Raw genomic sequence first — 27,226 nt, 5'->3', positions numbered from 1 at the left:
CTTCTGGAGCCCTGTTGACCTGTGAACTGTGACCAACGTGTACATGTGAACACGCTTATGAGTAGTTGTGAGTGCGCGTGTGTTTTTGTGCGAGTGTGTGTGTTTAATACGAATGATGATCGATGCCATGTCGTTGGGTATGTGGTGTGTTAATCCTCTCATGCAACACCGTGATTATTTCACATTGTTTTACAACGTTACTTTTTTTTTATGATTTTTCTTTTGCTGCTACTGCTGTTGCCCCCGCCAACACATTCTTGAATTAAAAAAAATCTAAAACCATGAAAGAAAAAAAACATGATTTAAATCTCAATGATTTCATCGTGCACTTTCTTCCATATATTTATTTTTTTTTGTATAAGGATTTAATGCTGACCAATTTACCAATTAAATACAACTGCTGGACTTACCGTTTCTTGGTTCTGTCTCGGGGGGGGGGGGGGGGGGGCGGGGGGGGGGGGGGTGCGGCCTACCATCTCTGCAGTTCTGAAAGACCGCTGTGTGCTGTCTGACGGTCTTTCTCCGAAGGGCATCAAAATCTGGAGCTGCTTTTTGTAGTTTTTAGATATGAACGACAAAGGGAATTGATGAAATACTTCAGGTGTTCAGATGAAATAAATAGATGGTCGTTTCCAGCAGTAGGACTTTACATTTCATCATTCCACTAGGAGGCCTGTCCTAAAGCATGTGATTGGTCAAAGCTCTGACACCAAGTTGGCCAATTGCCATGCAAGGAGTCCATTCAGATGGGTGGGATTGTTACATTTGACATGGCTTGGCCAATCAGGGACTTGGATGAATTAATCAGCATCACTTGAATTAGCAATTGAAAGGTTAATTGCTAATAAATAATTCCAAAGCTGTCTCAAATGGAAAGTGTGTCATGGTCCGGCTGCCTTTCAGCATTGTTCAGCGTTCAAATAGAAACCACCAGCAGCTCTTAAACGTGATCTGAGTTACAGAAGATCTAACTCCAGGGGGTGTGGTGTGTGTGTGTGTGTGTGTGTGGTGGGTTTGGGGAAGCAGAGTGAACTGAAGGAGTGTGTTGGTGGCTATGGGTGTGTGTATAGAGAGACTTGCTGTGAGAGACGCCGTGTGTGGGACTGTAAAGTTGAGGCTTGTGGCAATGTGGTTATAGTAGAGAAAATGAAATGGAGGTTAGGCTTAGAGAGAGTGTGAGTGTGGATGTCAACAGTACGGGAGTGTGTTGGATTTAAGGGAAGTAAATATTGAAACTATACTCAAGTTATAATAACACGCTCCTGTTCCTGTCAAAAAGCATCATTTTTGAGTGGTGCTAAGAGGGAACTATCCACGTGAATTTCAAACTGAATTGCAGTCTATTCCATGATCGATATGCAACCAGGTACTGGTTATGTAATCAACGTGACGACACGTGTGAGGAGGGTCCCTCACCACCAGCAAACGCAGTCTGGTGCACAGAAAAGCCGTGACGTACATTGAAAGCTCAATGGCTTGCTTTTGAGACCTCTAAGAGGCGGTTTGGTGTCCGTGTTCAGGGTAAAGGATGCGCTTCAGCAACTCTGGGAACATAGTGTGTGTGTGCGCGCGTGACCGTCTGTGGGTGAGAACGGGCAACCGATTCGGGGTTGGTGTAGTCCGCGTAACGCAATGTTGTCTCGTTACCTCTTTATAGCTTTTCATTTTCCGTAGGACAACCCTTCTCCGAACGTACAGGCGGAGGTTTGTGCATAACTATTTGCACATAATAAAATTACATAATTAGTCCTAATGTGATTTCCCCTAATGAAGGAATGAAGGAATACTTGTGAGATAATAACATGACTGTTACTGAAAGCAGAAACAGAACGCAAAGAAAAAGCATGGCGTAAACAGTAGGCTACTGATTGAAAACATACTGAGCTGAACTACATGTGTAGAGAAACCATGAAGTTGCACTATGCCACTCTGAAGCGTGACCACGGACAGCTGCGTGGGGTACCGGAGCAACAAACGAGTAACAAACGAGACCACGTGACACAAAACCGGCCAGCGTTCCCGTTTATTCAGAAGCTGTGCGACAAAGGAATAATGTGGAATAAAAAAATTCTAGTAACACTCGTTCTTGTACATATTTAAATACAGATAAAAACGAATTGATTGCAGTCTATTGAAAAATTATATTGAAAATATACTGATGCTTAAAAATATTGTACGTTGTTTTATTTGTAGAACATTGCATGCAGCATAATAAAGTTAAATTAGATATTTAAGTTAAGCGCATACTAAACTCGGTTATCTCTACTTTACACATTTTGAATATTAAATCACGTCATACAGGTAATGTCCTGTAAAGTGCTTTGTGTTTTGTGGCTAACACATTACCAGTCTAGGCATTGTGTGTGGTATGTCTTCAGACAATAATCCAATCCATTTCTCTAACAGAAGCTAAGCTTAAACATCAGAAAGAAATGTGCAAAAAACATTTTTAATTGTTAGTTTTATCTGATGTGGAGTGTGCAGTGTATTGAGAATGTAATTGATGTAATGACTATATTGTCTAAGGAAATATTAAAGAATTTCATCTTAGGATCTTAATGAATAACAAATAAATATTTCTTATTTCAAAGGCATTTCCCCCTGACCAGGAATGAAACAGGATTCTCCTGAATTACTAGGAAACAAGACGTAATCTTCACAGTTCAGTTTCCTATGAACACACAAAGCAACCATGTCCTTATTATTGTGTGTAGTTCATATGTTGTGAAGTTCACAGTGGATGAACGGGGAAAGCCTTCTGAAACGGGACCACCATTAAAACACACTTGAGCATGAGCACATATAACACGCATGAACACACATCCCACTTTGTTTGTCCTTTTTACATTCACACTTTTCCTGGAGCGACTTGTCATTGCACTTTTTTATTCTGCAGTATTTGTCAGAAAATGTGAGTCATACCCCACAACTGATGTTTGACAGAAATGCTCAGTCATGGATCAGCATGGATCAGTTCTCCACAGACCTACTGCTCCACAGACCTACATCTCCACAGACCTACTGCTCCACAGACCTACATCTCCACAGACCTACTGCTCCACAGACCTACTCATCCACAGACCTACTGCTCCACAGACCTACTGCTCCACAGACCTACTCATCCACAGACCTACTCATCCACAGACCTACTGCTCCACAGACCTACTCATCCACAGACCTACTCATCCATAGACCTACTCATCCACAGACCTACATCTCCGCAGACCTACTCATCCACAGACCTACATCTCCACAGACCTACATCTCCACAGACCTACTGCTCCGCAGACCTACTCATCCACAGACCTACTCATCCATAGACCTACTCATCCATAGACCTACTGCTCCACAGACATCTCCACAGACCTACATCTCCACAGACCTACATCTCCACAGACCTACTCATCCACAGACCTACTCATCCATAGACCTACTCATCCATAGACCTACTGCTCCACAGACATCTCCACAGACCTACATCTCCGCAGACCTACTCATCCACAGACCTACTGCTCCACAGACATCTCCACAGACCTACATCTCCGCAGACCTACTCATCCACAGACCTACTCATCCACAGACCTACTCATCCATAGACCTACTCTTCTACAGTGTCTCTCTGTAATAACCTCCTGAATCCATCAAACTTACATTCTGATTTGGAAGCTTATTCTGGTTGTATTGATGGCTGTGAATCTTAAGTTAATCTTGTGTTATTCCTCCTCTTCCTCTGTGGATGATTTTAGCAATGTTGTGCTAGTTCTTACTTTTTCCTGAGATGTGACCATTCTAAAATGGAAAAGTGATTTAAGAAAAAAAGCCATCACTCGAAGAAATGTTGAAAAAAGGAAATGTATGACACTCCCTTTTAAAAAGTGGTATTTCCAAACCCATTTGCTTCTTTCAGACCAAACATTTCTGCAGCAGGTTCTGGCTCTGATTTCCCTTAACGTTGAGAAGTGTTCTTGTGCCCCGAGCACTTCAGAAGTTACTGAAGATCTCGTGCTTCTTGCTCCAGTCCATAGGGGGCGCCCTTCTGTTGTCCCTCTTTGCCCTGGCCTTCCGTCTGGCCTCGGCTGCCGTTGGGCTGAGATGCAGGCCGCTCTCCCTCGCCGGCTCCGCTGCTCGCTTTACCTCCTGTTTGCCAGCGGGGGCACTGTGACGCTTGTGATGGTCTGAACTGAACATCTGTGGAGGTGACACATCATATGCATTGACAGAGCTACACCATTTCTGACTAACAGACACACACATGTGAATGTGAAGTACTGCACTGCAATGCAACCTGAATGCTAACAACCCCTTACGCAGGAGATTCCTCGTCTTACTGCACAGCAGCGAGAGAGAGAGAGAGAGAGAGCTCGTCTCCCTTTTATGAATTATGTAAAAAGTTATACATTTTTGTATAGTACAAACTAATTTCTAACAGTTGAAGATCTAACATAAGTCAATATTCCTACGTTCTGGAGAAACCATACAGTGTGCAATGAAGTGTTTTCCCAACCATAACACACCAGTTTCTCCATTAATTATTAATGTCCCCCGACACGTCAGGACGTCATGAAGACACTCCATTATCTCTGCCCCTTCTCTCCTTCTCCAGCTCACCTCTGACCTACTCTGTGGTTACTGTGACTGGGTATAGACTGGCATTTAAATGGGCAAGGTTATAGATGTAGGTTACAGACTGACATTTACTGTAATGGTACAGACTGTGACAGGGTGGCCAAAGGCTTGACTATTCTGTCCCTTGTTCTGGTACGTTAGTCACACAGGAGTTGCTTGGTCAAACATTATCTTGAGGTGTAAAAGACCTTTGAGGTTCAGAAAGAGTGTCAGCAAGAAAGGAATGTGGAGTGAAACTGCATGATACTCCCAACAGGATAATTACAAGATATGAGGCAAAATACACCACATTATCAGACCTGTGAGTCACTTTCACTTGACCTTCGCTGCATGTCGGGTGGTGTCGGGCCACATGGCTGCCAGCCCTACCCTGTGGTTTGCTTGTCACAGTGCAAAGAACACCTTGCCTTTCTAAACCCAGTCAGCTGGAAGAGAGCTGTGCACTGAGTAACCTGCTAGACTGAGGAATGAGGTGGCTGGAGAAGCGTCTTTGGATTGTATTCAGATTACACACAGATTACACACAGATTACACACAGAGTACAGATGTTGGTACACACGCACACCTTGTTGCCAGGGTCGGAGCTACTCGTCTCCATCTCTGATAAGGTGGAATGGGAGGAGGAGCTTCCATGACTCTGGTGCTTCAGAGATCCATTTGTGATTGGTGGATCCTTCAGTGTGATGTGTAAGGTCGGCGGGGAGACTGGGGAGCCGACACGGATTGGTGAAGGAGAGGCAGAGCTGTCCGTGATTGGATAGTTAGACACTGGACCCTCTATGAGTGGTCCATCCACACAGTCTTCTGTAAGAGAATTGAAAAATACCAACAATGAAAAAACCGAATTAAGTTTTTGGTTGGAAGTTGTTAGAAATGTTTCTGTACTGTACCTTTAAGATGCGCTGCGGTGGGAGTGATGCCCAGTCGATGGAAGAGCGTGTCCGTTTCCGGGTCAACCACCAGCAGCTGCGTTTGGCCTCCGCCTTCCTTTATGAGCGCCACCACCTGTGAGTGCCGCAAGCCCTTGATGCTTCTGCCGTTCACCTGCGAAGCCCGACACGCACAGGTGGAGAGTTGTAGTTAAACTGCATGACCACCGAGTGGCGCACTGAGACCTGGCACTTATTACAGACAAACTGCAATCTGTTTTCACTCCCTTGGAAGTGTATAGTAGTGAACTGTGTAACGGTGACGTCGTTGCTAGCCATTGGAATTGTTACATCTATCACTACGGCCCTCTGTTCATGCATCACTATGTTGGTTATCCATGATCATTCTGTCAGTCTGTGTATATCTCTCAGGATCTTAGCTCGGACACTTTGATCTCAGAACTTCCAGGCCATACTCTGCACAGATGTTTCTGTGTACTATTCCAGCACTATTAGTGCCTCTGTCTTTTAGTCCTGATTTATCCAGCTATTGGGAGGATTTCTACATGTAAGCCACTTCTGGGGTTTATCCTCCCATGATGCTGCCTGTTCCTCTTCATCAATCTCACGTTTGTATTGTCCGAGTTCCTCACTATCACTTGGAGACATCTTCCTGGTATATTTCGGTATCTTTGATGTTTCATCCTGGATTGTGGCTCTGATGCTCACTAGTCCTTGGGCCCCTTCCTTCCACTTTGTATACAGAATAAACCCTGTGTGCATTGTGAGGAGTTTCTTTGTCTTGATGTCAGTGGTTTCTATCTTCTCCTTTGGCCAGGTTATTTTGCCAGTGGGGTATCAGTTGACTAGTGTTGATACCAAGGTCTTGTTCTTCTCATTTAGCTGACTTCACTGGATGTGTTCTCTTCTCTTTAGGTAATTTAGATTCTATTTTGCCTGTGAGATTCAAAAGTACTTAAAACTGCCTTCAACATCTGTTATGTTGCCTTCTGGTTGTAGGATCCCCTCAGTTCTGACTACCTTTCCCCTGCTAGTAGCCATCCAACCACCCATATCCAGACCAAGGTGTGGACCATGTCAGGGCCTGGAGCCGTCGGTGTGGACCATGTCAGAGACTGTCTAACTCTTCATACTTGAGACCTTTTCTTGGACATCAGTTAGCATGATGGTTACTGGATCTTGCTAAGGGAGTTTACTGTTCTCAGGTTCAACGACCACCTCGGCATTGATGTGTGATTCCTCGTTCTCCCTTATACTTCTCCAGTATCGCTCAGTTTCCAGCTCTGGGTCTGTCCTTGTATTATTACCCTGTTACTGAGAATACACCTTAGGATGCTTCAAGGGAGAACATCTTGATTATCCTCCTGACGTCTTCTTCTCTAGAGTCCCTCTTCACGGGGGCAACCAGAGCTGCTAAGTTTTGCTCGGCAGTCTCCAAGTCCTCACGAACCTCAGGTATGGATGTATTGTACTGCTCTGGTATCTTGGTCTTCATTGGATGTGTTTGTTTAAACTAGGTTATAAGTCATGTATAACCTTACTCATTCAAGATCACCCAAATCTAGAGGACGTGTTTGTTCTCTTACAGTATTTAGGAAATGTTTGATGTAACTACAGTTTACTTTTAAATATTTATTTTTTCTTCCAATTGCGTCTTGCCTCTCTTAAGTAAGATCTACCTCGCAACATACATATTTAAATTTGTATTGCAGATAACCATATTTCCTCCCTCCCTCCCTCTCTCTCTCTCTCTCTCTCTCTGCCTCTCAATCTCCATTTTTTCTTTGTCTTCCCACTGTCACTTTCTTTCTCTCTCTCCTCAACATCCCCATTTTCACTCTCTCTGTCTGTCTTTCTTTCTCACAGATTAGTCTAATCCTAATCTTAATCCTAACTCCCCGGGAGCTAACCTTGTATGGCTCACCTCCACGATCCTGTCCCCTGTTTGCAGACCTGCTCTCTCGGCTGGAGAGCCAGCGTCCACCGAGCGCACAAACTGGCCGGCGCGTGTCTTGTCACAGTGCAGGTTGAAGCCGTAGCCCCGCTCGCCTATTGTGATGCGGCAGAGGCGGGGTCGAAGGTCGCGCGCTGCCTCACCACCTGTCATCTCCATCTGCATCACATCCTCCACCTCTGTCACCTCCAACACTTCCTACAACAGTGGGACGGGCGAGAGCGAGAGAGAGAGAAAGAGATAGATAGATATGGGTAGGGGAGTGAACCGACAGTCTTCATTGCTCTATGTGGCAATCTTTACTATTGATTGAGGTTTGATCATGTTTGGGATAGGACTGAATGAAATGGACAAGAATATTGTATTGTGATAATATTCTTACATACTGCTATTGGACATGGCCTTGAAATGTACTTAAAGAAAAGCCTGGATTTCTTTGAGCAAAATAATGTTTTTTTTTTTTTATAGATCATGTGAATATGGAGATTCATCAGAACACCTGCAGACACTGGACAGGATACATTATAGGAAGCTTTAGGAAGTTTAAACTGATGTTTTACTAAATAACCTTATCCCTTTTCTCCTTCAGACATTTGAATCTAATCCTAAAAATATATATATACCTAGTTTTAGTTTTTCAAAAGTTGCTTAATGCTCTTAATGTGTAACGGCAGCAAATAAAGCTTCTACAAATGTTATTCTGATACAAATACAGCCATAGAGGAGGAAATACAGGAGGAAATTCCTGTGAAGGGTAAGCAGGGCGTTCATTTGACTAAGCCAGTTTACAGACAGACCAGATTAGGCACGAGGTAGTCTGGGTTTGGGGATTGGCTCTGCACAAAGGAAGCGGTCCTGCCAAGCGGAGGCAGGTTGGTCCAGGTCGTTTACGCTCTGTGCTCAGTGTGGTGCCGTGTGGTGACACACGTGTGTTTCGCCTGTTTGGGCTGTATGGACCAAGCCCAGACTAGGGGCTGTATTTTTGGGGGGGACCAGGGCACCAGATGCTCCTTCCCAAGTCCTGGAGAGAAAGGGGACACACGAGAGCTGTGCGCCCCCTGCTGGAGCACACCTGCTCCAGCTCACGCCAGAACCCAGGTGTTTGCTGCCCAGCTGGGCGTGACGGTCAGAGATCTGCCTGAAGTGCCTTCCACGCTCCAACATGGAGCTCCTGCATCACCCTATAGCGTCACCTGTCTGGGTGGTTGACAGATTTCAAGTCCTTTGATTCAGCTGGTTTAGTGAAGGTGATTATTTATGTGCTCGTACTGAGGTTTCTTGAATTATTCTTGAGCACAATGGAGGATGTGGGTGTGATTGTGTCTGTGATTCTTTGCCTAAAGAAAGAAAAAAATACTCCCTGCACAGGAACAGGACGTTCTGTAAGATATGATGTCACTTCCTGTCCTCAAACAATACAGGGGTGGTAACTGTTTTAGTAGCAAGAAGCACAGGTTCACCGTAATGGCTGAAAATACACACACTTCCACACAAAATATGTGGAATGCAAGACAATCACTAGACACGATCAGCAAAGCAAAACCCAACACAGGCATACGCAAAGCCACACAAACGGCAACAGTGTCACGGAGGTGTGTGTGTGTGTGAGTGTGTGTGTGTGTGTGTGTGCGTGTACCCCATACAGAAACATAAAAAGGGAGTAATCTAATCTCAGTACACTTTTGAGTCCACAAATAAGCTAATTTTACAAAGGCACATAAACACACACAATGTTCGATGTCTCTTCCGGACGCATCTGGGAAAATACCAAGAAATGCAACACCACCCTGAAGAAACAAACGGGGTCTGTGCTATTGAGGGAAACTAATGGCTAATGGGATAGATGCTAACTTTAACACGCACTCACTCGATATTTACATGCATAAATATACATATATAATTACATTTGTACTTTAAAACCTTCATCTTTCATCATTCTGTTTACATTTCTAACATTAGGTAATGGCTCTAATCCAGAGTGACTTAATATACAGTACTGGTCAAAAGCCTTAGGCTCCATCAGATTCATTCTTTTAGCTACAGAATAATGACCATTTATAATTATTTTAGGTTTTTTTGGCCTAGAGACGGTGATTTAGAATTGTATATATATTTCCAGTGTTTTCTGGTTGTACTCTAATAAAGAGACTGAAAAATAATTATGTATGGTCATTGTATCAACAAATGTACTCTTGCCTAAGACATTTGCACAGTAGTGTATATCAGGATAAGTGTGTGTGTGTGTGTGTGTGTGTGTGTGTGTGTGTGTGTGTGTGTGTGTGTGTGTTTGGTGGCCCAGGACTGGTCCCTTTATCAGGCAAACTATAGAGCATATATATATATATATATACATATATGCAAAGTCGACTGTTTTGAGTGGCACGCGAAGAGCCTACAGAGTCAAAACATCAAGAACTGTGTTCATGTTCAGGTACTTCCAGACTCTCTCTCTCTCTCTCTCTCTCTTTCTTTCTTTCTTTCTCTTTCTCTCTCATGTGTGAGTGTGTGTGTGTGTGCACCTTATGGAGGAGACTGACTCCCTGCAGCCTCGCTGGAACTGGAAGAGACTTACTGGAAGTGAAAGACCTGCTAAAATCCCATTTTTGATCACCAGTGAAACTTTTGTCTTTGTGCGTGTTTGAGAAAGAGAGTGGAATACAATAATTACCTATTACTGTATTGACCAAATGTCTTACCTAACAAGACTTAACTTGATTGCGTGCACATAAATGTGTCTGTGTGTGTGTGTGTGTGTGTGTGTGTGTGTGTGTGTGTGCGCGCGCGCACATCGCTGCTGATACTCTAGCAGGGTTGGATAAAAAGTCTGCAGGTTCAGCTTTAAAGCTAATGTGTATAGCAGAAACAACAGTATGACCTGTAAATCAATTCCTTGGTACCCTTTATACACACGTTTGTCCAGGTTTGTGTGTAATTGTTGTAACTGCTGTAATAGCACACTCATCTTATGTAAGTGTGAATGTGTGTATCAGGTATGAGGCTGATGGAAGTGCCCTGAAACACACACATACACACACACACACACACACACACGTCCAGACAAAACCCTCTTCTTCGCTCTTTAGTTTCATCACTGAAGTAGGCCAACTGCATGTCTCTGCCTCTGGGCATTGTGTTACAACGAGGTCACACGCCCTAACTGGAGAAAAGCCATCCCTCCCTCCAGCCGTCGTTGTGTGCCCTCTGCCTCGCTAGGGTGGTGGGGCTCAGGGGGCAAGGGTCAGGTGGCTGGGCAACGCGCTCGTGTGTGTGTGTGTGTGTGTGTGTGTGTGCGTGCTGATACAGGCCTACAGCCACAGTTACATACAAGGGTCAGTTACATAAACCAGTGTTTAAACATTTCGAAGTTCATTTACAATTGCTAAACTGGTTGATATCTGCCCAGAAATTATGAATATGACTATTTGAATCTCATCTTCAGAGTGCTTATCATCATGAGATCATTTATCATTGTTATTAGTGCTCCCACGCACTGATTTGCATGATAGGTGTAGAAACATGTCGGTGTTACAGACACGGTGGTGTGAACTGGATTAGGACAGTCACTCCTTGTAGATCATGGCACTGTTACCCCAGTGCGTCTGTTTTGTCCAAGTCTAAGGCTGACCTATCTGCTGACCTATCTACAACTGACCAATCGGCTTTCAGACTGTGTGACCAAAGCGTTCTGTGCCGTAGTTACCTGCAACCAGACGTACTTTCCTCTCCTGGGCTCTTATGGTTCTAGTGTCAGTCCTCTGCCCAAAGTTATGTCACAACACCGTGGGTTCTAGGACTGTAGTAGCGTTTCCACACTGACTGAAACTCTCTCGCTCTCTGGTGACTCCCAGGTCATGTCCGCCGTGGGGGAGAGCACGTTCCCCGCGCTGCGCCGTCTAAATTTAGTCGTGTGGGGATGTGGGACCATCGGGGTGGGTCAGCGGCCACTTCCACCATTTCTTATGGGCTTCACTTTACAGGTTCAGTTGCATAACAAGCAGACAAGACACTGAGACTAGAGAATCGAAGGTACGTGAGCAGACGTCTGCGGTGCAGGACATTAACCTCCCTGCGGGACGATCTGAGCACTGACTCTGCCCGCTGTCGTGTTTTCTGAAGTCAGCCGTCAGACTGTAGCACTGATACCAAAGTGGGTTAGGCACCCAGCGCTTTACTCTCTCTGTACAGACCCCAGGGGTTAGGACAGACTTTAACTTCAGAACTGCATATGTGATACCCAGCCCCCCCCCCCCCCCCCCCCCCCCCCCCCCCCCACACACACACACACAGCAAGAGTGGAAAGGTCATGGTGAGATGCTATCGGTGCTGAGGCTCTGGGAGCCCTGTGTGTGCGGCCGGACGCAGGGCGGGGTAACTGCTCCTGCCCCCTCTCTGCCCCGGTGGGAGAGCATGAGGTAACTCCTCCTGCCCTTCCTGCACTGACTGAGACTTACAGGGGCAGCACGTCCTGACGTCCATCAGGAGTGTCTACAAATAACAACCGCTAATGCAACGCTGTGTTTTGTACAGTCATGCCAATAAAGCTATCTTGACTTGAGAGAGAGAGGGAGATACACAGGCTAGTGTTTACCAGGACTGACACAGAGACAGTGATCACTCACTCTCCAAAGAGAAGGAGAGAGAGAGAGACAGAGAGAGAGAGATCACTCACTCTCCAAAGAGGAGAGAGAGAGAGGGATCACTCACTCTGCAAAGAGAAGGAGAGAGAGAGAGACAGAGAGAGAGAGATCACTCACTCTCCAAAGAGAAGGAGAGAGAGAGAGAGGGATCACTCACTCTCCAAAGAGAAGGAGAGAGAGAGAGACAGAGAGAGAGAGATCACTCACTCTCCAAAGAGGAGAGAGAGAGAGGGATCACTCACTCTGCAAAGAGAAGGAGAGAGAGAGAGAGACAGAGACAGAGAGGGAGAGAGATCACTCACTCTGCAAAGAGAAGGAGAGAGAGAGAGATCACTCACTCTGCAAAGAGGAGAGAGAGAGAGACAGAGAGGAAGATAGATCACTCACTCTGCAAAGAGAAGGAGAGAGAGAGACAGAGGAAGAGAGATCACTCACTCTCCAAAGAGAAGGAGAGAGAAATCACTCACTGCAATGAGAAGGAGAGAGAGAGTTCACTCTCTGCAAAGACAAGCAGAGAGAGAGAGGGAGAGAGATCACTCACTCTGCAAAAAGAGGTGTAGGGGGTATATACCAAATGTAATGCAGAATTTATTGGCCATCATTATTTACTGGCCATAAGGAAGGTATCTAATGTTGAATATTAATTCACACCGAAGGTGTTTGAGTTCACTCCCCCCTCCATGTGCTCCTACCTTGTTGCCATTAGCAACGAGAGGCAGCCTGTCAACCTGGGGGGTGGTGTTGGGGGTCCTGGGCTTGTCTCTGCTGGTCCTGAAGAAGGGAAGAGTGATGGAGTCCCGCGGGGAGGGAGACAGAGACCTGTGAGGGGGCGAGGAGCAGGACGTGATGGGCGAGGAGGCCAGCGAGGAGGACCGGGTGGAGAGGCATCCCATCTCCACCGCCAGCTCCTCAGTGCACGGGAGACCATGGAGGCGCAGGACATCCTCGGTGGCCCCGTCCACCACCAAGAGCCTGGTCCTGTGATCCACCGCCATGATCTTCTCAACCACCTGAGAGAGAGAGAGAGAGAGAGAGAGAGAGAGAGAGGTATAAGAATTCCTATGAACATTTCACAGAAGTAGTAGTTTTTATTTACATACGGCAAATAACTAATCTAAACAATCTTAAATAAACAAAGATATCTCTTGGTACTGCTAGAAAAATATCGCAGATTAAGAGCAAACAAGTAGTTTAACGTTACCACTGCCCCATTTGCAAACAACCACAGGATGCTGAAGAAAAAGTTGTCAGACAGGTTGCTTGCGCTGTCAGCGTAAACAATTCCAGTTCCCACCTGGCAATGTGAATCCTTCTCTACGTTCTCTCCGTTGACTTCCACTACCCGGTCACCGGATCTGAGACCTGCCAGATCGGCTGGCGAACCGGGTTCAATTTTGCGAATGTATTGCGCGCCGCTGTTCCGTTCGCCGTGCAGGTGGAAGCCGTAGCCGCGTTCTCCTTTGGTCAAATAGCAAAGCCGGGGTCGCAGACCCCTCTCGAACATGTCTCGCTCCAAACTGTAAGCCATCTGGAAGTAAGTAATACTTCCAGATGTACAGCGAGTATCAAAGTAAGTACTACAAACACAGGTTATCCGTGAACTCAAGGGCGCGTCGTCTTGCGCATCTTAGTGGCCAAGATGTTTATTCGGTCATTGCTTACCAGCTTCGGTAAAGTTAAATAAACAAAAAACTTGTCCTTAATCTAATTAGGGTCTCCAAAATCATGTTTGTGGAGATGAATGGCGATCAGTCGCCCGTGTGTTACAGGTCCATCTAAAAACCTGCGGCTTCGTGCCCTACAGGCTCGGAACGGAGAGAAATATTTGGCAGTAGTCAGAGTGGCGCGTTCTGGTCCTGGACGCAGCAGGTGCTTCTGATATGACCTCCGAATCCAGTGATCTTCCATTCAAAATCAACATAAAATGCATGAATAAAGATCCCGTTACTGAAAACGACTATTTAGAATTCCCGTGTGCGCAGACAAAAATGTATTTTATAACGGCTGTGCAGATCATTCGTGAGAAGTTACGGAGACCAGGGTAGATGTGCCAAAAACGCAACTTGAGTGGTGCATGAGCAGCACGCTAAAATGGGGAGTGGGGCGGTGAGGGGTGGGGTAGATGGCGATAACTCGCTCACATCCACATTGAGATCTTTCAGTGTTTACCGTAAACACTGTTCCTGGATCGGGAGCCCGCTACGTCACCGTGCGCAGGACGAGGCGCCACACAACCCATTAACACATCACTTGTGTTCTCACGTTCAGGCTGGCGGGATGGGTGTGACGCTTGAAGAAACTTTTTTTCCTGTAGCTTTACCGCCCTCTGCTGGAATAAATCTGGACGAACACTTGCATTTAAAATCTTCACTGACATCACCTTGTTGTGTGAGAAGGCTTGTAGATTTACCAGACGACACAAAATAGACATACAGTATAGACATACTCTATACAGTAACAAACCTGTGTAATTCACGACATGGAAGGCCTACTGTATTTACTGAGAGATTTAAATAAACAATTCAACGGGACTATTAAACATACAGCAATACAAAGCAACAAAAGGGTTTTGGCGGGGGACATTTACAACGTATTCCGTTCGAGATTACTATTAAGGTAAAGTAATCTGAATAGTTTGCTGTTACTTTTGGATTAAATTTTAATCCAATTACTGCCAAAGAGTTTCAAACACTAGTTCCTGCACTTACAGTCGCCCGGCTCTCACAAATTCAGATATGTACATGTTGTCCAGATTAACATTCCCCAGCAGTCCATGGTGAGAAGGCCCTTTGAGCGCCCAATCCCTACACTTTTGTCCAATCGAGGCCACCAGTGTAACCCAGTGTATAGAATATGTTATCGTCAGTGAGAACATACCTTACTGGAATATACAGACTAAATACACTGGAATATACAGACTAAAAAGCACTCTACCTGTCAGCAAAGCTATTGTAGGTCTATGTCGGTTTGTGCGAAATGTGTGTCTGGCATTAAAATCACATTTAGGGTTTGCAATGACTATGACGCTGCATGTGAACAACAACTAGCAAAACTACCACAGGCCTACCCTGTTCAAAATTTGTTGTAAAGTGTGGACTCCCAGAAAATCCGGGAATCATGCACGGATCCTGGCCATCTGGCTTCAACATTTGTGATGAGGTGGGAAGCATCACATATGATTTTGATGGGGAGAACGGTCAGTTACAATAGCTACGTTATTTTTGTTACTATTAAAGATAAGTACATTATTCATTAAGGGTTATAAAGGTTAGTACCTGTACATTAATGCTATGGATGGATTTTATGTTTATGTAATCCCCTTCATGTTCTGATGGTGCTGTAACAAGTAGCATATGTGGGTTCCATCAATGCAGCCAATCACTCTAGGAAATCCTTAAAATTTAAATGGAATGAAGTTCTTTACATATTGCTTCTCCTTTGCTTAGTTTATTTATTGTCCCTGTTAATTAAAGACAAACCTGTGGAATTCCTCTTTGATTTCCATAACTGGCTTATGCCAGGAGACACCACAAATCTGGGCACTAAATGTGATTATATGACACTATGACGGCCTCCTTCATGGAGACAGAGGGTATCCCTGCCTGTCCTATAGGCCTACCTTATGACTCCCCATTCAGATCCTGCACCTGGACCACAGTCCCGCTACAATCAGGCCCACAGCAAAACCAGGGCAAGAATTTAAATGACCCTAGGAATCCTCGAGGCCAGGTGATGTCACTGTTATGTTTCATTATTTTATTTCCTGTAAATAAATATATAATTGGCAACGAGTCTTTTTTTTTTGTCATTATTCACTGCTAAGCACTCAGCTCAATACAGTATTATATTATTATAAAATCATATAATCGCATCCTTATGCTAAATATAAAAATATAATTTATATATTTATATATAGTAGTGGAAGCTAGTAGAAGTCCATATTTATGGTACTATTTCTAGACCGAGCAGTCTCTCCAACGTGTGTGTTGGGCCTCAGGTAGGAGTTGCCATCGGTCTGGAGGTGACCACAGTCATGAGGTCACTCAGCTATTTCTATCCACCAAATCATTATCACAACTAAAGTAAACGCATTACATGTCTGGATGACAGCATAAACATCTCAGATTTCCAGAAGATTCAATGACTGTATGTAATACATTAACTGAAGGCTTTGAAGGAAAAGGCTCTGTCTCCAGCTGTAGTTTTGAAAATGAGCAAGAATAAGAGAAAGCCTGCATTTTGGGAGCGCAGCAGGTGAGATGGGTTATAGTATGCAACGAGTTCACTCAAATATTGTGGGACAAGACCATTTAATGCTTTATAGGTCAACAGAAGAATTTTAAATCAATTCGATATTTAACTGGAAGCCAGTGCAGTGCCAAGAGCGTAGGACTAATGTGAATTTTCTAGCCCTTGTTAGGATTCTAGCTGCAGTATTCTGTACAAGTTGGAGTTGCTTTAGAGACATTTTAGAGCATCTAATTTAAAGACCGCTACAGTAGTCCAGTCTTGATAAGACAAAAGCATGGACCAGCTTCTCTGCATCAGCTAATGAAAGTAAATGTCTCAGTTTAACGATATTATGTAAATGGAAAAAGGCAGCCTTAGTGATGTTGCATATGTGTGTGTCAAACGAAAGATCAGAATCAATAGTGACACCTAAGCTTTTTGTGGTAGATTTAGGTGTACTGAAAAACCATTTAAGGTAAGAAAAATATTAGACCAATTGCTTTTTGTGTCAGAAGCATCAAAAAGACAAAAAGGACTGGACTACTGCTGAGTGGTCCTGTTCTTTGATGAAAGTAAAAGTTTAATTTCCTTTGGAGATCAAGGTCCCAGAGTCTGGAGGAAAAGAGGCACAGAATCCACGTTGTTTGAGGTCCAGTGTAAAGTTTCCAGTCAGTAATGGTTTGGGGTGCCATGTCATCTGCTGGTGTTGGTCCACTGTGTTTTCTGAGGTCCAAGGTCAATGCAGCCATTTACCAGGTTTTAGAGCACTTCATGCTTCCTGCTGCTGACCAACTTTATGGAGAAGCAGATTTCGTTTTCAAACAGGACTTGGCACTTGCACACAGGGCCAAAGCAACCAGTACCTGGTTTAAGGACCATGGTATCCCTGTTCTTAATTGGCCAGCAAACTCGCCTGACCCTAACCCCATAGAAAATGTATGGGGTACTGTGAAGAGGAAGATATGTCAGACCCAACAATGCAGAAGAGCTGAATGCCACTATCAAAGCAACCTGGGCTCTCATAGCACCTGAGCAGTGCCACAGAATGATCAACTCCACGCCCTGCCGCATTACTGTGCTGTACATGCTCATACTTTTCATGTTCATGCTTTTCAGTCGGCCAGCATTTCTAAAAATCACTTTTTGTATTGGTCTTAGGTAATATTCTAATTTCCTGAGATACTAAATTTGGGGTTTTCATTAGTTGTGAGGTATAGTCATCAAATAAAAAGAAATAAACACTTGAAATATATCAGTCTGTGTGTAATGAATGAGTATAATATACAAGATTCACTTTTTGAATGGAATTACTTCGAGCCCCTATATGTATTCCCTAATAAAGAGGTCAGGACAGATTATGATTATTAGAGGATTTTTATGTTTTGTAAAAGACCAGACCTTCGTCTTCTGTAGTATGTATTAAACGTCTCAGGGGAGTTTATATTGAATTATTTATTTGTTTGTTTGTTTGTCTACCTTAATACAAAATCAGTGCTTGTGGGTTCTAGTTCGTAGCTGGGGGAGAGAGGTCTTGTCCTGCTCTTCTGTAAATGCACCACTAGGGGGCACCCACCCTCTCCCCCTCCGTGTCTTCCTCGTCGGCCGAAGGGCTGGCAGCTCAGAGAGGGCTCCTTGATGCCTGCCTCCCCGCTGTCTCCCGGAGCCAGGACTGCCATCTTTGGTGTGGTGAGTCAGAGCAGTAGCCATCGGTTTGCTTTTATCGTGCATTGCCTCTGTTTTGGTTGTGGTCGCCCTACTTTGTGAATGGGACGGTGAGGGAGGGGTTTCTTCCTTTGGGACCTCGGATTTAATCCCGGAGGCTGTGAGCGGGTTTGCAGGCGCCCTGGGGGAGAGAGGTGAGCCAGGTTTGGGCCTCTTGCTGGGAGAGGGCAGGTGAGCAGAGGGACAGGTGTGCTGGTTCAGACAGGCAGAGCACAGTGGAGCGACAGGTAAACACACCTGCTGCCCAAAGCCAACCAGGAGCAAGTTTATTTCACACCACAGTTCTCTACACGGGGGTGGAGAGAGAGAAAGACAGAGAGAAAAATTTTTAAATCAAAAATATATGTGCTATTCATAAAAGTTCAAACACTGTGAACCACTCGTTACTTTGGTAACCAGCACTCTAGTGCTCGTCTGGTGTTCTCAGGGTTCTTGGTCTGAGTGGGAGTCCATCCCAGTCTGTTAGAGATACGGTGAACGTGTGTGTCCACTCCTGCTCACACACACGCAAGAGAGAGACAGACAGGAAGTTTCTCCAGAGTTGATTACATCAATACTGATGCACCTGAGCATCCTCCCGTTAGCTCACCTATGCCTGAGATCTGGTTCCATGCGATGGCCATGGTGAGATGGGCCATCTTGGGGCCCACTCCAGGCAGACGGACCAGATCCTCCACAGTGTTGGGGATGTCTCCCCCAAACTCTTTATGGATCATCTCAGTCGCTTGCTTTAGGTATTTGACCTTTGTCTGTGTGTGTGTGTGTGTGTGTGTGTGTGTGTGTGGAAGGGAGAGAGAGAGAGAGTGTAAAACCAACAGAAGTAAAACATACTGGCACAGGAATGAAGATCTAACAGTAATTCAAGCTGTAATCTCAAGTTCCTGTTTCAGCAAAGCAAGTTCTCCAGCTTCTAAACGCTAGAGTCGAGTGAGGTTGATTAATCTTGACAATGTTCTCTTCATGTAGTGATTATCCCAGAGTTGAACCGGACACCTGATGTAGTCCTTGTGTGGAGATTCATATAACATAGAAAACCAGTAGGTTTTGTGTAGAGGAGTGCTTGCAGCAACCTTGAAATTCCTGTGTGCAAGTGTGTTATTACCTTCCAGAAACCCACGGGATAGATCAATTTGCCCAGTGTGCCATCCTCCATTTTGAGTATGGTTGCCACGGTGAGGTCGTGTGCACGCAGCCGCTGCATGGCTGCAGCTGTCACATGATCTTTAGTCTGACTGGACAACATCAGAGAGACCAACACCTGGAAACGCCTGACCTGAGAGAGGGAGGGAGAGAGAGAGAGAGTGAGAGAGGGGGTGAGAGAGAGAGAGAGAGGGGGTGAGAGAGAGAGACAGAGACAGAAGGAGTGAGGGAGAGAAGGAGAGAGGGAGAGAGAGAGAGAGAGAGAGAGAGAGAGGTATATTTACTTTAGCTCACAAATATTTTCAATCCAACTCACCTAAAGCTCCTAAATAAACCTAAATAAACCTCCCTTAATGGTTAGAACAATACGGTCTCTGGTCGTCTTTGAATTACACACCATCTGTGTGTGTGTGTGTGTCTACAAATATTCTAGAGCATTCTGAATGATTAGGAACCAGACCCCCTTCTGTAGACCTTAACTTCAACATGAATGCTTATAATATATATTTTTAATCGGTTCGTTGGTTCAGACATTGCCTCAAGAACACATAAATGAAAATATTGATATAAGATGGTAGAGCAAGCATTTCTTTGGACAGTTTCCAATTCTTGTGATACTTGTGACACTGTGAGACGATTGGACTGAACCGGTTCCAGGAGTGTTGGCCTACATTTGTGCGGTTTGTAATCACCTCAGGTAAAGCCTGTGGGTCGTAGCATTTCTCTGCCCCCATGTGGTCCACAGGCGCATCCCGCCCACTCCTCATCTCCCTGATGAAAGACAACTGTCTCCTCCAATCAGGAGGCTCCCAGACCTCCTTCTTCACCCTGGGCTCCTCATCCTCATATTCCATTTTAACATGGCCCCTTCTTGGAGTGCGTGGTGATTTTAAAGAGGTGTGAATATGGCTTGGATCCCCCATAAGTCCTGCAAAAAATAAAGACTTTTATTATCTTGATATCTCCCATCTGGGGAGTAACACTGCAGTCGGAGCCTACAATACCAGTATCATCACTCCGACACGGAATGAAAACCTGGCGTTCATCACAAGACATTTACATTGACAATATCAGCACCCAGAACTTTAATTTGAGTTACCTTATTCTTAGCCTGATTGTGTGATTTGTTTGTGACTTGTGTATTTGTCTGTATAATTTGATTTCGTGTAATGTGTGTGTTAACGGGCCGCCCAATGGAGGATGGGTTCCCTTTTGAGTCCTGGTCCTCCCGAGGTTTCTTCCTATTCCCCACAATTAAATTGACAATTAAAACGCTCTTATAGATTCTACTAGTGTCCCAAGTCCACTAATCTTAAGGTGACCTAAACTATTGCTAATTTCTTAAAAGCAGAAAGCTGATCACGTCTAACAACTGTATACCAGTCTAGTCTGACTGCACTGATGCATTCTGACATCCAAGTGTGACTATTAAAAGGTAGTTTACTGGGAGCAAACACACTGACAACACAGTGGAGCCCCCTTTTCACTACTCGATTACCGTACATCGCCCGTCTATATCCAGCTGTGTATAGTGCTGCACTAAGCGCAGGGCCGCCATGTCCGTCTCTGTAGCCCACCTGTCCAATGTCCACCTGCAGACCCTCCCACGGTAGAGACACCGCGCTCCTCCGCCTCCTCCTTTATGGCCACCTCGTTGTCCTTTGGTCCTTTAGACATAATGGTTTTCAGTCTAAGGAGTCCCTTTTCTTCTGGTAAAGTTTTAACGTCCGGCGCTGCGTCGGTTGTTTTAGACAGGGCAGAGGCGACTCTGCTGAAATAGGGAGAAGTCATTATCAAGTTTGTGTAGTAAGGAACGCACTTGCAATGCAGAGGAAACATCAGTAAACAGAAAACATCAGCTTGGCGCAAAATGACTAAAGCTGACAATGTAAAAACACAAACTGTACTTTCTAGCTACATAGCACTTTTCACAGACGGCCAAAAACACATCAGATGTTCGTGGTCCACTTTCACGGCGTTAAATCTAATGTAATCTAATGTAGTTTGTGGCGGCTGCCTACCCGATTGATATGACGGAACAACTACTAACGTAAAAACTACAACTCCCAGAATGCGCGGCACATCGCAGCCACGTGATTTGTTTTTTAAGGAAGTGCATGTTGGTTTATTAAAACATGACTTCCGGCTGAGGAGGAGGGGGGCTGATCGGGGGTATTTTCGGTGGCTTGCTGGTCTGCTGGATAAAATTGAGCTAAATGCATACAATATCTGGCATCTGTAGCCTTTTAGGGTCGACCGCATTCCAGATTCACCTTCATGATAACAACGCTTTCCCCTGCGAGGCCCTCGGTAAGAGCCGATTGTTGCATTTGGTATACATCTAATCTGCCAGCTACGACATATTTATTTATTTACGCTTGCCTGTTTGTTTATTCTTGTTTGCGGTGGACATCGGTTTGGTTGTCCACGGTAAAAGTGCCTGAGCGGGACCGGTGGGTGTGAGGACGAGGCGTGTTTGAGTGTTGACGCCTTCTCTCCTCTTGCGTTTGGAGTCAGTCGCGACGCTCGAGGGATTTCTTGACACATCTTCAGTTTGTCAGTATATAACACGTCTCTCTTCTCGACCAGTCTCCGTATCTACATCTTTTGGAAGTTCAAATGTGCTGAAACTGTGTTGTGCACGTGACGTGTGTGTACGTGTGTGTCCAGCCGAGGTCAAAGGCGGCCCACTGCGGGTGCACAGGTCCCCAGTGTGGCTGAATAGGGAGGTCTGCTGGCTTTATGCAATTCAGTGTGGATGTTATGATTCGTATACTTCTCGTTTCTGAAGCGGTTCCAAGTTCGTGTTAAGGTTTTTCTGAGTGAAGTGGCGTCTGTTGTTTTGGTGCAACAGTGCTAACTTAACACAGATATGTGCAGATATGTGTAGATAAGGACACTGTCCTGTCATGGGTATATCTTGTAGCCTACTGCATCCGTGCTGATGAAAAGAACTAACAAGCCTTGGCCCTGAATGGCCAATCAAGAGTCCAGCACAGTTGAACATGTTCCTTGTTCTGGGACACTCTGAGGGTCAGAGTTACGCCTGAGATGTACTGTACAGAGAAAGACCCTGAACTGTACAGGACTCCAGCTCTCTCTCTCTCACACACACACACACACACACACACACACACACACACACTACCGGTCTGTTGACAAAAACAGGGGTGTGTGGAAGAACACTGATGTGACGCGGACTCAGATCTAAGCCCTGATAGAAGCGCTTTGTACTGAATGAGTCTGAGCGTTCAAACCCTGTCTAACTGCATCCAACCTCCAAAATCAAATGTGCAGTGAGACAGCAAAGATGTTGCGCCTAAATACAGGACCATTTATCGCGTGTATTGAGATTTTCTCTCTTTCTCAGTACGTCCTGCTCTCCCGGGACCATGAATAAGCAGCAGAGTAAGGAGTCTCTGAAGGAGAAGCTGAAGGGGGTGTTTGGCCTGGGCACCCCCCGCCTCGCCAGCAGGCAGACCGAGCCCAAGCCCTCCGAGTTCATCATCACCTATGACATTCTGAAGGTCGGCGCTGCTGCTCCGCTATTGGCTGAGCGATGTGTCACTCACTTTCAGACACCATTGCCTTTTGATGTCAGTGTTTTGATTACATGTTGTGACGACTGTTATAAACCTCCTCTGTCTCTGTTCTCTCTCTCTCCCTCCCTCTCTCTCTCTCTCTCTCTCTCTCTCTCTCTCTCTCTCTCTCTCTCTCAGGAGCTGGCCCCTGAATGTGGGCTCAGTAACAGGATCAGGGAGATCAACCATGTATGTGAGTTAGCTAAGTCCAAAAAGTTTGAGGAGGTGAGAGTTTCTGACAGTTATGTGCAAGTTTTCAGTTCAGCTTTATATTCTCTTTATTAAGTATGCATCTTATTGTGTGTGTGTGTGTGTGTGTGTGTGTGTCAGCATGCTGTGGAGGCGTTGTGGAAGACAGTGGAAGACATGATGCGGCCAGACCAACCACCTGAAGCTCGACATGCTGTTCTACTACTGCTCAGAGCCATTATCCAGGGACAGGTAACACACACACACACACACACACACACACACACCGAGCGCTACATCATCTCGGAGCTGTCATACATATCCTCACTGGACATGTACGGTACACACACACACACAGTTCTACCACTACCCAGAGCAATCACATAGTGTGTGTGTGTGTGTGTGTGTGTGTGTGTGTGTGTGTGTGTGTGTGTGTGTGTGTGTGTGTGCTGATTATAGGGGGAGAGACTGGGTCCACTGAGAGCATATTTTTTTAAGATCATTTGGGAGTACCAGCCATGTAATGAAGATCTGTCAGAGAGGCTCGGGGTGTTCAAGGCCCTTACGGAGAACGGGAAAGACGTCACCTACCTGGAGGACGACATAGGTGAGGTGCACACATGTGAATTCACATGAACAACCTGGAGAACGGTGTGATTCATGAGGTGAAAACCTGAGACCTACCACACAAACACACCACTGATGACACTGAATGTTTTGTTAGCATGTGTTGGTGTCAAAATATGTACATGTTTGAACCCTCATTAAATGAGCTTTCAGTACTATGATGAAGTATGTGTGTGTGTATATGTGTGCGCGCGCGGTGTGTGTGTGTGTGTGTTCTCTCCCACTAGCTCGGTTTGTGCTCGTGTGGATGGACACCGATTTGACTGCTGATTTTTTACATGTTCTGGTCAACCTGGTTAAATTTAACTCCTGTTATCTGGACCAAAACGTCTCCCTTATGGTCCAGTGAGTGAGAAATCAAACATGCACTCGATCCACGCTAATACACACACACACACACACACACACACACACACACACACACACACACACACACACACACACACACACGTCTGGACTGATCGTTATTTCTGTTTCACAGAAAAATCTGCTTGCTGTGTAACAGGACTACGTCCTCTTCTGACATTGAGGTACGTTTCTTAATGCTTTCTTAATGCTTAATGTTTTTGAGAACACTCCCTGGAAGTGTGTTGTCTCTAGGGCTGGGGTAGTTTGTGCAGTCCTCATAGTGTGTACCATGCTCTGTGTGTGTATTGTAGGTAGCTTTGCAGGTGCTGGATGCGGTAGTGTGCTATAACTGCTTACCTTCTGACTCCCTGGCCATCTTCATCGTCACGCTGTGCAGAACGGTGAACGTGAAGGAGTTCTGTGAGTCCTGCTGGAAGGTGAGAACCTGCCCACCCAACACGCCTCTCTCAGCTCTGCCTTTGAACTCTTTAGAAATAAAAATGACCTTGTGTCTGTGGCTGAACCAAAGGTGTGAAAACTGAGTTCTAGAGCTGCAGATGTCTAGTTGAATTCTAGAACCAGAGGTGTTCTGGAGCCTGTTAATGAGCTCAGACCTGAGACCCTTAAACTCAAATTTCGTGTAGAATTGCGTGGTCACCGGACAATGAGAGCAGCGTCACACGTGCCTGGTGGACACGAGCAGAGCGGAGCCCTCCAGGAGCGAGGAGTCATGGGCGGGAACCTGCAGCATGCTAGCGTACCACGGGATCATGGGAAACGTAGTTCAGCTGAGTGGTTCAGGCCGGTGTTGATGCGGCACGACTATCAGGCACACAGCAGCGGGTCCTCCCTCTGTCCTGCCTCTGGAACAGCTAGTGTCAGTAGTGACTTTAAAGCTACTGTAAGTTAAGTGATTGCTGAGTTAAAGCTACTAAGTGAAGTGTTTTTTAGTGTGATTTTAAGGCTCTGTTCTCCTGTTAGCTCCTGTTAGCTCCTGTTAGCTCCTGTTAGCTCCTGTTAGCTCCTGTTAGCTCCTGAGTCTTATGGAGTTACAGCTCAACAGCGCAGTGTGCGTCAATCTTGTGGATGTGTAAGCAGAACAGTTGCATTGTGTGTGTGTGTGTGTGTGTGTGTGTGTGTGTGTGTGTGTGTGTGTGTGTGTGGTATCAAGAGAATGGTCCGCGTGCACACAGTAGGCAGGAGTGTGTGGGGATATGATTCTGGATGTGAAGATTTCTCTCTCTCTCTCTGTGTGTGTGTGTGTGTGTGTGTGTGTCTCTGTAGTTAATGCGTAAAGTACTGGGGACACACCTGGGGCACAGTGCCATCTACACCATGTGCCGCATTATGGAGGAAAGGTGAGTGTGTGTGTGTGTGTGTGTGTGTGAGAGAGAGGGAGAGAGATGTTTGTGGCTATTTTAAAATGTTAAATGTAAATGTGCCATATTTTGTCAATTGTGATTTTTACACCCCAATCGAAATTTGTCCTCCGCTTTTAACCCATCTGTGCAGTCAGAACACACACACACACACACACACACACACACACTAGTGATTACTAGGGGGCTGTGGATCACACATACCCAGAGCAGTGGGCAGCCCTAGCCAGGCGCCCGGGGAGCAGTTGGGGTTAGGTGCCTTGCTCAAGGGCACCTCAGTCATGGCCTCAGGTCTGGGAATCGAACCCACGACCTTCCGGTCACAAGACCAGTTCCCTACCACCAGGCCATAACTGCCACATTTAAATATCATTTTGAAAAAAAATGTCACTGATTATCACTGAATTGTCACATTCTTGATTGAAGATTTTTGCTTCTAGTGTTTCTGTAACCCCCCCCCCCCCCCCACACACACACACACACACACACACACACACACCCTGTCCATTTGATGCTATATCACTGTGTGACGTCTGACCTTTGACCCGGGCTTCTGCGTTCCATTAGAGCGTACACGGAGGATGCTGCTCTGTTGAGAGGGGCGGTGTTTTTTGTTGGTATGGCGCTGTGGGGTGCACACAGACTCCCCGCACTTAAAAACACACCCACGCTGGTGCTGCCGTCCTTCTACAAGGTGTGTGTGTTGGTGATATTAACTATAATAGGTTTAGTAGCTTTATGGTTTTGTTTAAACAACCTCTGCATCTGACCTTTGACCTCCCGGACCTCCCAGGCTATGAATTGTGCTAATGAGGTGGTGTCCTATGAGATCGTCCTGTCAATCACACGGCTCATTAAGAAGTACGGCAAAGATCTGCAGGTGGTCACCTGGGACATACTGTTGACCATTATAGAAAAACTACTGCAACAGATACAGGTACACGTACACACACTCACATAGGTACATACTGTTGGCCATTATAAGGAGATGAAAAAAATAGATCCCCCCCCCCCCCCCCCCCAGCCCAGGAAACATCAATATCGGTGTTATAAGAGTCTACTGAAGCACTCACTCATTTCCTCCCCTTCTGCGTGCGTGTGTGTGTGTGTGTGTGTAGACCATGGGCAGTCCGGAGCTGAAGGCGATCGTGTTGGAGCTGCTGAGTACGGTGGAGGAGGTGTATGAGCAGAATGAGTATCACGGCTCCACCGAGAGGTTCTTCAGCCTGGTGGAAAGATGCGCAGATAAACGACCCGTTAGTGGACCCCCACACACACACACATTCATTTACCTTTATTGTGTTTAATTATCAGTAACAGAAAACCAGGGCAATGTAGGACTTCAAAATTGATATTGAATTAACTGAGTGTTAGAGTTGCTTATAATCTAGATTATATTCAGCCTATTTTAACCTCTGTGATTTCTTTGGTTTGATGATACAGTGGATTGTACAGATGTGTTTTGGTATGATTGGTGGATATGATTGCTGATTGGTTGACTGACATGTAATATGTTTCAGTATTAACTCTGTAACATTGGGCAAGGATGTTGACTGATGGAGGTTGTGGTTGATTGGATCTGACTGGTGTGTATTTCAGGACGCGTCGGTACTGACCCTGATCTCCTACCGGGCACAGTCCATCCACCCGGCTAAAGATGGCTGGATCCAGAGCCTGTACCGTCTCACAGAGAAGTTCTTCAGGTGTGAATCCTTCCCTGCTGGGTTTGGATCTGTGGCAGGTCCTTGGCCGTAGATCCCGGCTGGCGGGCTGATGTTCCCTGATCCAGTTTCACCAAACTTCCCCGCTCTTCTGCCTTCTCTGCGCTGTTGATCCTCTCAAGGATCTTCAGAAGAGAGCCCCCTCTCTAGTTTTTTGTCTGTCAGAAGAAGTTCTATAAATT

The 27,226-nt window shown here is 45.5% G+C and overlaps 3 protein-coding genes across 19 annotated transcripts in view; 1 reads left to right on the top strand and 2 right to left on the bottom strand.

The window, feature by feature from the left end:
- Positions 1-2,008: 2,008 nt before the first annotated feature.
- On the bottom strand, positions 2,009-14,205 carry nherf2 (NHERF family PDZ scaffold protein 2). Of its 12 annotated transcripts, none has more exons than XR_013125012.1 (8): positions 13,402-14,204; positions 12,800-13,117; positions 7,441-7,668; positions 5,517-5,670; positions 5,192-5,430; positions 3,355-4,188; positions 3,247-3,274; positions 2,009-3,162 (listed from the first exon to the last, which is right to left on the bottom strand). XR_013125012.1 is itself a non-coding variant. In XM_076989362.1 (7 exons), exons 2-7 carry the CDS (start codon positions 13,633-13,635, stop codon positions 3,982-3,984), a joined length of 1,380 nt encoding a protein of 459 aa, XP_076845477.1. In that variant the 5' UTR covers positions 13,770-14,205; the 3' UTR covers positions 2,009-3,981. The 12 variants fall into 12 exon arrangements, 2 of the variants coding, with proteins under 2 accessions (XP_076845477.1, XP_076845475.1); XR_013125017.1 differs by lacking the exon at positions 3,247-3,274 and having other exon boundaries at positions 2,009-3,002; positions 3,463-3,506; positions 3,583-4,188; XR_013125008.1 differs by having other exon boundaries at positions 3,247-4,188.
- A 2,207-nt stretch (positions 14,206-16,412) lies between these two features.
- Positions 16,413-21,248, bottom strand: nthl1 (nth-like DNA glycosylase 1). Of its 5 annotated transcripts, none has more exons than XM_076989435.1 (7): positions 21,221-21,248; positions 20,777-20,967; positions 19,892-20,127; positions 19,162-19,332; positions 18,649-18,808; positions 18,447-18,552; positions 16,413-18,345 (listed from the first exon to the last, which is right to left on the bottom strand). In XM_076989435.1, exons 2-7 carry the CDS (start codon positions 20,874-20,876, stop codon positions 17,826-17,828), a joined length of 1,293 nt encoding a protein of 430 aa, XP_076845550.1. In that variant the 5' UTR covers positions 20,877-20,967; positions 21,221-21,248; the 3' UTR covers positions 16,413-17,825. The 5 variants fall into 5 exon arrangements, with proteins under 5 accessions (XP_076845550.1, XP_076845549.1, XP_076845547.1 ...); XM_076989434.1 differs by having other exon boundaries at positions 20,777-20,970; positions 21,221-21,240; XM_076989432.1 differs by having other exon boundaries at positions 20,777-20,970; positions 21,107-21,233.
- A 96-nt stretch (positions 21,249-21,344) lies between these two features.
- tsc2 (TSC complex subunit 2) overlaps positions 21,345-27,226 on the top strand; it is a 31,975-nt gene continuing 26,093 nt past the window's right edge. For both annotated transcript variants that reach the window (XM_076989347.1, XM_076989346.1), the window contains exons 1-13: positions 21,345-21,509; positions 22,570-22,726; positions 22,919-23,005; positions 23,111-23,221; positions 23,429-23,576; positions 23,824-23,941; positions 24,078-24,126; positions 24,256-24,381; positions 25,229-25,302; positions 25,891-26,017; positions 26,117-26,260; positions 26,442-26,579; positions 26,923-27,026. In XM_076989347.1, coding sequence (XP_076845462.1) covers positions 22,592-22,726; positions 22,919-23,005; positions 23,111-23,221; positions 23,429-23,576; positions 23,824-23,941; positions 24,078-24,126; positions 24,256-24,381; positions 25,229-25,302; positions 25,891-26,017; positions 26,117-26,260; positions 26,442-26,579; positions 26,923-27,026 — 1,361 coding nt within the window. In that variant the 5' untranslated portion in view covers positions 21,345-21,509; positions 22,570-22,591. The remainder of the gene's footprint in view (positions 21,510-22,569; positions 22,727-22,918; positions 23,006-23,110; positions 23,222-23,428; positions 23,577-23,823; positions 23,942-24,077; positions 24,127-24,255; positions 24,382-25,228; positions 25,303-25,890; positions 26,018-26,116; positions 26,261-26,441; positions 26,580-26,922; positions 27,027-27,226) is intronic.

Source organism: Brachyhypopomus gauderio, unplaced genomic scaffold, assembly GCF_052324685.1.
Source record: "Brachyhypopomus gauderio isolate BG-103 unplaced genomic scaffold, BGAUD_0.2 sc67, whole genome shotgun sequence".
Lineage (NCBI taxonomy): Eukaryota > Metazoa > Chordata > Actinopteri > Gymnotiformes > Hypopomidae > Brachyhypopomus > Brachyhypopomus gauderio.
The sequence above is the reverse complement of the archived record's forward strand: the minus strand, read 5'-3'. Positions and strand labels throughout refer to the sequence as shown.